A 10,828-nucleotide genomic window follows, 5' to 3' on the forward strand; every position below is an offset into this window, starting at 1 on the left:
ATAACACCAGTTTCACCATCTCTACACTGGGAATCTGTTACACTACTGATGTGTGAAACAAGCATTTATAGAGAACATGTGCAAAACAACACAGAGAACAAAACCAGTCTAACACACGTGCGAGAGGGACAGTTTTAGCTCCACATTCTTCTTTCTAAATAAAAAGGACTGTGTTCACAGTGAGAGTCACCGCCTCTGGAGATTGTACATGATAGTCTTTCAGCCTTTGGTTAGACTGATAGTGAGTTTAACTACCCGACTGTGTTCTCCCGATAACAATAAGCCACTCCCCCTGTCTCTGCCACTAGAAAAGAGCAGAGCAGACTCTGTATTCAGTGTGTTCTCTGTATTCAGTGTGTTCTCTGTATTCAGTGTGTTCTCTGTATTCAGTGTGTTCTCTTGTATCTACTGTTGACACTAGGACTCTCACTGCATGACTTTATCTTTATAGTCTTCTTCTCACAGGTGAGAAACATGTTTCTAAATGCATCATTTAATTATTCATTCAAGCTTACTTTACTGAGGAGCTTTATTTTCTGACTGGATTATGTGCTATTTTACAATAAATACTTTGATAGCTGCTACTTGGAAATTATTGAATGTTTGTAAAATTGTAATCATTGTTTATATTCATTGTATCATTGTTTAAATTAGATGTAAATCAGGAAGAAACACATGAAGACATAAAGAGTGAAAATGTGAATCTTGTGAAGTTCATCAGACGGAGCAGCAGGAGTGAACACAGATCAGACTGTGAGATCACTCATTATATACTGTATATATATATATATACACTACCGTTCAAAAGTTTGGGGTCAGTAATATTTTTAATGTTTTTAAAAGAAGTCTCTTCTCACCAAGGCTGCATTATTTGATTAAAAATACAAACAAAAACAGTAATATTGTGAAATATTATTCCAGTGTAAAACATCTGTTTTCTATGTGAATATACAGTGAAGTGTAATTTATTCCTGTGATCAAAGCTGAGTTTCCAGCATCATTACTCCAGTCTTCAGTGTCACATGATCCTTCAGAAATCACTCTAATATGATGATCTGATGATCAAGAGACATTTATGAATATTATCAGTGTTGAAAACAGTTGTGTACAATTTTTTTTTTTTTTTAAATTCTTTGATGAATAGAAAGTTCAAAAGAACAGCATTTATCTGAAATCTAAAGGTTTTGTAACATTAAACACTACCGTTCAAAAGTTTTGGGTCAGTAAGAGTTTTAATCTTATTTTTGGGGGAAAGAAATAAAATAAATCAATACTTTTATTCATCAAGGATGAGTTAAACTGATCAAAAGTTACAGTAAAGACATTTATAATGTTAGAAAATATTCTATTTTAAATAAATGCAGTTCTTTTGAACTTTCTATTCATCAAAGAAATTGTACACAACTGTTTTCAACACTGATAATAATCATAAATGTTTCTTGATCATCAAATCCTCATATTAGAGTGATTTCTGAAGGATCATGTGACACTGAAGACTGGAGTAATGATGCTGAAAATTCAGCTTTGATCACAGGAATAAATTACAGTTCCCTTTCGAAAGGGAACTCTACACTACGTCAGAATGACGCAATGGGGAACGCCTCAGGCGTGACAGTTGTCTGAAATCACTATCAAATCACGGCAATCACATTGACCGGCGACAGCCCGTGAATCATTAACGTGAATGATTAACGTGCGACCTGCAAGCATAAAAGGGCGCCTTGCAAACATGACAAACATCTTTTCGTCTTCAGGGACTGTCTGTTTGATATCGCTGGAAAAGTCGGCAAAGAAAATGAAACGCACGGAGAAGGCTGAAAGCTTCAGGAGGTGTGCGGATCCGTGCCCAAGGTATTTGACGGCGGGTGATTCACACGAACTGTGCGTTCTCTGTCTGGGCAAAGAGCATGCACAGGCGGCTCTTGAGGGAGCTGTCTGTGCAAACTGTGAGCGTTTTGCGTTGAAAAGGCTCCGCTCTCGTCTAGCCCTCTTCTCGAGTGAGGAGGGCTCACCATCTGTGCCTCGTGGCTCGGGTCCCGCTCGCGCTGAGGCAGAGCGGCGACTCGCGTCATGGGGTTCCCAGAGGGATCTCGCCGATCGTCTTGAGAGGGGTGTTAACCTCTCAGATGATTCGGCGGATGACGAGGGTGAGTTGCAGGTGGATGACGAAGAGGATTTTTCTCCTACTGTGCCTGCAACAGATGCTCTTCAGGACGGGCAGGTGATGGATGATGAGGAGGTCATTCAGGTGGACCCTGAACCCTCTCAGCCACCCTGCCCCGTGTATGCTGAGCTGCTGGATGTAATGGAACGCGCCACTGACAGGTTGCAACTGCCATGGCGGCGCGTTAGGGGAGAAGTTGTTCGTGGCAGGCTGGACGATCGATTTCTCCCCGGCCATAGACCACCAGCTCAGGCGAGCCTTCCATTTCTTCCTGATCTCCATACTGAGATCGAGAGGGCATGGAAGAACCCATACTCTGCTCGGATCCACCGACATCAGCGGGCTAGTTTCGCTGATGTTGAGGGGATCGGCGAGTATGGGTATGTGTCGATGCCGCCCATTGACGAGACGTTTGCGAACCATCTCGTGTCTGGGCGGGCGTCGACACTGAGTGCTCCAGCCCTGCCATCCAAACCGCTCAAGACCACAGCGCGTTTGAATGGCAGAGCATACACGGCAGCGGGTCAGGCCGGTGCTGCCCTGCACACTATGGCGGTGTTGCAGGCGTACCAGGCCGACCTGCTGGGGGATCTCGACCAGGGGGCAGGGCTGTCCCCTGAGGCGGTGGCTGAGCTGCGCCGCACCACAGATCTTGCTCTCCGGGCCACTAAACAGACTGCCGCTTCGATCGGTCGATCGATGGCGGCAATGGTGGCCACGGAGAGACATCTGTGGTTGAACCTGGCTGGCATCGGGGAGAAAGAGAAGGCCTTTCTCCTTGATGCACCGGTTTCGCCCTCTGAGCTTTTTGGCACCTCCGTGGAGGCGGTGGTTGGAAAGTTCAGGGAGGCGAAGGCGCGCTCAGCGGCGTTTAAGACCTGTATACCGCTGAGATCCGGATCCGAGCCCAGACAGGCGGGAGAGCCTGGCCCTTCACGACCTGAGGGCCGTAGACAGGGCCAGAGAGCTAGTGTCGCCTCTCGTGCACCCCCTCCATGTAGGAGCAGGTCACAGAGGAGGCGTGACTCCCGCAGGAAAAAGAAGGATCTGAGGGAGGTGATCCAGTACAAACGATCACAGCGTTAGTGATGGATCATCTCCTGGAGGGCTGTTACTATCCCAGCCCTCTCCTCTTTTTCCCGACTCCCCAGGCGTTTCTTACACCAGGCCTGGGGCTGGGTCTATGATGAGAACAAGGTTCTGATGGCCCGCCTCGGCTTGGTTGGTGAGAGCGCCTCTTTCAGGCATGTAAAGTGATGGACCCCAGGTTCATAAAGAACTCTGGCGAGTCTTCACTCCGCACGCCGCAGGTGAACGGGTTGGTTTTTAATATAATTTCTGTGTGTATACTAACACCGATTTGTATTTCTCTACAGACCTTGTTCCCTGTATAGACCTAGGGAGTCATTCTTAGAGGAGCAATGAGGTAAGGTATTGGAACTTCAGGGCCCTGAAGCCCCCCCCCCAGCTTGTGGCTAGAACGATTTAGGGAGAAGCTCAAAAAAAGATTTGGCTCCCGTGTGAGTATGTGATGGCCTTCCTGTCATGACATTTTTATGCGTGGTGGGCCACCACTCATCTCTATTTAGCCTCAGGGCTTTTAGCCACCTAGGGATAGAGTAGTTGGTCTTCCTAAAAAAAAAAAAAAAAAAGCTTTTTTGCTTTAGGTTTGGACTGACGCTGGTGCTTCAGATAGATCTTAGGTCTTACCTATTGGTTTGTGACTTTGGTATCCTGAGTATTTCGCTCCCCTGAGCTCTGTAAGGTGTCAGTAGGTTGAGTGTTTCACAGCCTCTCAATCGAGTAGGCTGTGGCTCCTTCGAGCCCTCAGGTAGATCTATGCTTATAGGTCGGCCCTAACCCGGGCCGCCTCTGTAGCTGGCCTAGGCTATGTTTGGGATGTTGGAGGCGTTCTGCTAAGTATAGCTGCCGCATTCATTATGTGTTAGGCTTCCTCCCCGAGATTTCAGCCTCCTCCCTTAAATGGGAGTTGTTGGCCAAGGCCCGCCCCTTTCACTGCATTCAGGGGTGATAGAGTAATGCAGGGTGGTAGTTGAGGTATGATCCTTCAGGCGGGTCAGGCTGTCTTTCGCTCTGCGATGTGATAGTTTGCCAGACCCTGCCGAACAGAGCTACTTGTTTTTAGGCCTCTAGAGCTGGCTCCACTCAGCCCGTTGAGCTGAACCGCTCGAACGATGGGTGAAGGTTGGTTGGCTTGCAAGCAAGCTCCGCTCCCCCAGGCTGGGCACAGGACAAATCCCTGTCACCCTTTGGAGCCACTTGCAGGCCTGCTCCCTGTCTAACATTTCAGGGGCATTTGGTGTTACTCCCCCGCTAACGCAGGGTAGTTTTGAGTAATCCATTCTCAGCTCTGTATTATCTACCTCACACCATGATGGCTCCGGTTGAGCAGGGAGTTCTAACTACATTTCATTCCGGTATTTGAACTCCGCTCCCTTGAAGCCAGAGCATTGCCATGAGCTGATGCCCATGCATTTAGTAAGTAGGCCCTTAAAATGGGGCCTCCACTAGGCAGAGTGGCGTATGTTGTACTCCCCTGCTATGAGGGTTTTGCTTTTTGCTGAGTACACTGCCTTTGGCAATGTGATTAGGTACCAGGATGCTGTAAGCGCTGTAGTAACAGTTTTCTGCCTTGAAGGCTGCACAGTTAGGTAGTAGGCCCCAGCAGGCCTCCTTGACTGGGTAGCCCCTAAGATAGGGCTCCTAGGCCAGCTCACCTTCGGTGGTTGGCCCTGGTAGTTCGGGCAGAAGGCTCACTGCCGAGTAATAGGCCTTAACAGGCCTCCTCGGAGGTGGGTCCCAATATTGTGGAACATACACTAGGACAAAACTATAGGAAAAGTTTTTAATAGTATGGTTCCAGCAGTGTTCATTAAAGTAGCAGAAAGACTCGCTATCAGCTAGTAGGCTCGACCGGGCCTCCCTGTTAGGCGAGTCCCTAGCAGCAGTTACATCCAGCTGATTAGACTGTTTCAGGAAGTAGGCCTCTTCAGGCCTCCCTGAAGATGGGCTCCCACATTTTTGTGGGGGTCAGGTAGTAGGCTTTACTAGGCCTCCCTGAGGGCTAAATCCCTCATACTGTGGTACTAAGTGGCCCTGAGGTTGAACTATCAGTTAGTAGGCCTCATAAGGCCTCCCTGAAGGCAAAGCCCCATAGACAGTCAACTGGACTGCCAGTCTGGCCCAATGTCAGCTGTGGTTTTCAGGTAGTAGGCCTCTCCAGGCCTCCCTGAAAGTAAGCTCCTTCATGTCATGGTTCTCTGGTAGTAGGCCTCACCAGGCCTCCCTGGAGTTGAGTTCCAACATACTTTGAGTTTCCACTTAATGTGGTTTTTCTGGTAATGGGTAGTAGGCCTCTCTAGGCCTCTCTGTAGGCGAACTCCCATGTACTGTGGTAGGCTTCACTAGGCCTCCCTTAAGTTGAGCTCCCACGTTTTGTGGTTGTCATGTAGCAGGCCTCTCCAGGCCTCTCTGTAAGTGAACTCCCATGCACTGTGGTTATCAGGTAGTAGGCCTCACTAGGCCTCCCTGAAGTTGAGCTCCCACATACTGTGGTTATCATGTAGTAGGCCTCTCCAGGCCTCCTTGGAAGGTTAGCTCCCACTTACTGTGTGTTTCCACTTAGCATGGTGTTTCAGGTAGTAGGCCTCTCCAGGCCTCTCTGAAAGTGAGCTCCCACGTTTTATGGTTATCAGATAGTAGGCTTCACCAGGCCTCTCTGAAGGTGAGCTCCCACATACTGTGGTTGTCAGGTAGTAGGCCTCTCCAGGTCTCCCTGAGTAGTTTCACTGTGGTGCTGGGTTTTGTAAGCTAGTGGCCGCTTACTTTCAGTTTAGCAGACCTTATCAGGCAGCTACCGAAGGTGAGCTTGCGCCCTGGCTCAACTCAAGTTTGTATTCTCTGCTACGGGTTCCCTCCTGGAACCTCTTTATCCTGCTACAGCCTGGTTGCCTACCAGGTAGATCTAATGCTCCCCTCACTGAGGGTCAGTATGAGTATGTGGTCTCCTGAGTCTGATCAGTCAGTCGTAGGCCTCTCATGAGGCCTCCCAGTTAGATCAGTCCTTAGGCCCTCACAGGCCTCCTTAGTGTTTTGAAACACAAACACTGGGTTGATCCGTGGATCGAGTAGAGAAACTCCCCTCGCTGGCAAGGGTTGTAAAGCACTATGTTGAGTCATACTCTCCAGGATATCCCGTCTCTGAGATCCGGTCCGAGTGGTTCACTGCCTGCTTCGCAGTCCCTCGGGTTGGATGCCTTCCTAAAGGCAAGTGTCCAGAGGCTCTGTCTTCGGACAGACAGGAAGTGGCCAGACTGTAGTGTCTTATATGGTGACACCAGGTCAGGCCTGCCTGGTGGCATTTCAGGTGGCACGTTCCCCTGAATAGTGACTGGCTGGGGTTCCCTCAGGTTCCCTAGCCACATTCCCTAGAAGGGACCCCTTCTAAGAAGTTGAAGTTGTGGTCCTAGGCCCTTGAGCAGGCCCAGGTAGACCTTTCACTAAACTATGTTTATGGAGGTTTTCTGTGGTATCATATAGCTTGGGCTATGACCGTAGGGAGTGCTGTCACTGACAGCCCAGTGTGACCTGGGGTGAGTGGTTCTAGCGTTCATTTGAATTGCCGGTCCTGACAGTTGTCACTGCCATTGGGCATGCACTCCCCTTAGCATGGTGGCGTTGGTATATCGTTCCCCATTGCGTCATTCTGACGTAGTGTAGAGTTCCCTTTCGAAAGGGAACGTCTCAGGTTACGACTGTAACCTATGTTCCCTGAGAACAGGGAACGAGACACTACGTCTTCCTGCCATGCCTCGGGGCCTGCCTGCAACAGTCCCTTCAGACGATAGGATGTTTGTCATGTTTGCAAGGCGCCCTTTTATGCTTGCAGGTCGCACGTTAATCATTCACGTTAATGATTCACGGGCTGTCGCCGGTCAATGTGATTGCCGTGATTTGATAGTGATTTCAGACACCTGTCACGCCTGAGGCGTTCCCCATTGCGTCATTCTGACGTAGTGTCTCGTTCCCTGTTCTCAGGGAACATAGGTTACAGTCGTAACCTGAGACGTTTTATTGTTTTTAATCAAATAAATGCAGCCTTGGTGAGCAGAAGAGACTTCTTTTAAAAACATTAAAAATCTTACTGACCCCAAACTTTTAAATGGTAGTGTATATATATATATATATATATATGAAGAGTTCAGATGCAAAAGCCTCTAAGTGCCATCTGAAAATTTCTTCTAAAGTGATCATTTTTATAAAGCTTGTATATTTAAGTTCAGTAATTTCACTTAAAGGTGCATTGCGCAACTTTTCATGTTAAAAATACCCGTTTTCTAACCCATACATGCTTAAACAATTGCCTGATGGGCTGAATGAGCCCTTCTCTGATCACTGCGATTGCCTCTATAATCCTGTACAGTAAAATAAATAAGAGGGATTCGGGTCGGAATCTGAGACTGGGCGTGACGTCATGCGCGTTCACGGCACGCTCATATGTCTGGCATGTTTGTGTATGCGCCGACGCCGCCATTCTCCGTAGAAAATGGATTCTAAGAGACCGGCTTGTAGTTCATTTCAAACACCAACGCAAACTCCACGTAAGATAAAAAAAAAGAGAACTTTTGTCTAGTGCAACCAAAAGGTCCAAATTGGAGTCAGACAGGCGTCGGGGTAAGACGAGAGTAAACATAGGGAAGGCTTTCAACAAATGGAGAGATCTCCGGTCTGCTCTAGGGCTCAAACGGGATCCTCAGTTGGCTTTTTTCTTGATAAAAAGGTAAAATATATCCCATTCTCTAATGTCTGATACGGCCAATAATGACAATAAATGACGATCCATAAAATGTGTAATGCTTTAGCGTAAGCTAGATAAATGTACAATCGGAATAGGTTTTACTAACTTACCATTGTCAGTGATCAGGTTCAGAATGATTGTGATATAAAATGCTGATATATAAGTTAGATACTTAGACACAAATTTTGAGCAAATTACTGCTTAATTACGATGTATTGCTATTGGAATATGCTACTTAGCTGACCAATAAAACAGGCTAAACCCCCGCAAATCTTCGGCGGATTAGCCTGTTTGGCTTTTATGGTAACGTCATAGTGCCACTTGATTGTTTATTACCTTGAGACATTTGGGTGTACTTTGTTGACCGACTGTGTATGGTATGGTATCATGATTACAATTTTGAGCTTTTACAAAGTTATAACTTATATTGTTCATGAACGTGTTTCCACAATAATAGTCATAAGTGGATACAGTAAACACATAACACAGTTCAACATGGAGATAGATGGGAATAAAAAACGAAGTTTTCTACTAACGTTACCCCCATTTTTTCCCTCACACATAAGTGTGTTATTTACTCAATTGCCTTTCCTTTCACATATTTTAAATTACTTGCAGATTTAAAACTTTATTACCTCTGAAGACATTATGATTGTAAACAAAAGATTTGTGCGGCTGATGCTCCTTGGGTTATGACCAGCTCGTGCTCGTGCAAGCGTGCGTGTGCGTGTGGTCCGTGAGCGTGCACACCTCTGGTTGCAGTTTTGCTTGCCGCCAGAGGGGGCGTAGTTCTGCGAAAACTCAGACTCTTGCGCAATGCACCTTTAAATGACAATTAATTGGTAATTTACATTGCCATATAAGTGAAATTATTGAACTTAAATATACGAACTTGATAAAAATGATAATTCTAGAAGAAAATTTCAGATGGCACTTAGAGGCTTTTGCATCTGAACTCTTCATATATATATATATATATATATATATATATATATATATATATATATATATATATATATATATAAGACTAATGTCAGTATAATTAAATGTGGAACCAATCTTGAATTATGTTTATGTGTTTTGAATGAAGGGCTTTAATAGCTGACACACATAACATTACAACTATAACACGAGTGAATCTATTATCTGAGTCTATATCATCAGTTCAGTCTCTGTATTATAATTATGATGATAACGGGTTGTTTTCTTCATTTCCAGTCTCTGTTGATCCAGTCGGAGCTGTAAAGTGTCGTTCTGATGAATCTAATATGATCAAACATGAGGTGAGAAGAGAAAGATGTTTATGATCAGGACTCACACATAAACTCACATTTCTATATTTGTCATTTCTCATCATCATTGATTATTGTGAATATTGTAGAGTTAATCTGAGATGCTGTAATAACACTGAGCTCATGCAGATGTTGATCAGGAGTTGATCTGATGTCTCGTGATATGATGTTATATCGCTTTAATGAAACTCTGTCTGTGTGATTGAACAGATTCAAATGAAGAGGAGAAAGAAAATCAGCAGAAATCACAGATCAGCAGAAAACAAGAAGACTGAGAAAAATGGAGGACAGAAATGAGACACAAACCAGTGAATCACCAGAGAAACAGAGACTTGTTAGACGTGAGAGTATAGAAATAAAGCCAAACTGTGAGTGTTTGATCATTATTACTCTTACAGTGTTGCTACACAGCAAAATCCCCAGTGTTAAATGATCAAAACCATCAGATCACCTTTTATATTTGTTCATCTGGTTGTTATAACTCAGGTACATCAGCCAAACAAAATCTAAAGTTAATGATTTAAGGGTCATGAGCCCAACTAAAGCAAACACAGATCACCATAATGATGACTTAAAGGGACATTATGCAAGTCTGAGTGTTTTTTCTACGAGCTCCCCCTAGTGTCTGGTAGTATAATGCTTTCAAACACTCTGTCGTAAAAACGAACTGTTGTCACCCCACCCCCCTCGCCACGAGCAACCCAGCTGATCAGCTGTCAACCCAGCTGAGCAGAGGAACCGGCTATTTCAAAACCAGTTATGTCTACCGAGGCAAGTAAAGCAATACTTTCTTTCCAACTGATGGCGATTTTTTTTTTTATTGTGTTGTCATGCATACTAGTATTTTTACCGGGAACGAACGATATGAACGAGGCGAACTACTGCTTTCGTGTTTGTTTGTTTGTCTGTTTGTTTTTGGGAGAATGGGCATGAGCATAAAAAAAAATATATATATATATATATCGGAGGCTAATATTTGTCTAAAGTTATATTAGCAAGGTCTATAAGTTCATCTGGTAGAATGATGGTTTACCTTTGCTTGTCTAAGAAAACATCAGAACGTTTTTTCTAGCTCGATCATGATATGTGCAACATTTTGCGCGTCTGATATTGCCTATTATCAGACGCGTTGACTTAGTGACATCAAATAAAAGTGTAAGTTACACAAATAAAACCGACAGAGGAACGGCCACACAACTACAGAAATCAAACGTGTTTGCTATGACAATGCTAACATCAAAGTTATAGTATCTAGCGTTCTAGTAAGCCCCTAACAGACAGCGATCATAATAAAAACCTTTACAGACAATAGCAAACATCCTGAGGTCGCAATTACTTGAAATTTAAATATTAAACACACTTTATTCCAAAGATACTTAACTTACAAGTGCAACAGCAGGATCAGCATCCGTTTTGCAGGCTTCTGTTTCTCTCAGTTCTCACCATTCTGAAAAAGCCGGTCCGATATATTTACTCGAGTCTGACTTCTTGCTCGGTCAGTCTCCCGTTTCCTCTTTCGTTGGTCCTCTGACAAAGATTTCCTAGCTTTCTGCT

At 44.9% G+C, this 10,828-nt stretch overlaps 1 protein-coding gene across 1 annotated transcript; it reads left to right on the plus strand.

Annotated features, from left to right (window-relative positions):
• The first annotated feature begins 699 nt into the window (after nucleotides 1-699).
• On the plus strand, nucleotides 700-6,766 carry LOC309477298 (uncharacterized protein). Its single transcript, XM_082140506.1, has 2 exons — nucleotides 700-814; nucleotides 1,755-6,766. The coding sequence occupies exon 2, from the start codon at nucleotides 1,796-1,798 to the stop codon at nucleotides 3,248-3,250; it is 1,455 nt and encodes a 484-aa protein (XP_081996632.1). The 5' UTR covers nucleotides 700-814; nucleotides 1,755-1,795; the 3' UTR covers nucleotides 3,251-6,766.
• Nucleotides 6,767-10,828: the final 4,062 nt, after the last annotated feature.

The sequence above is a fragment of the Leuciscus leuciscus genome (genome assembly GCF_965113295.1).
Source record: "Leuciscus leuciscus genome assembly, chromosome: 16".
Classification (NCBI taxonomy): domain Eukaryota; kingdom Metazoa; phylum Chordata; class Actinopteri; order Cypriniformes; family Leuciscidae; genus Leuciscus; species Leuciscus leuciscus.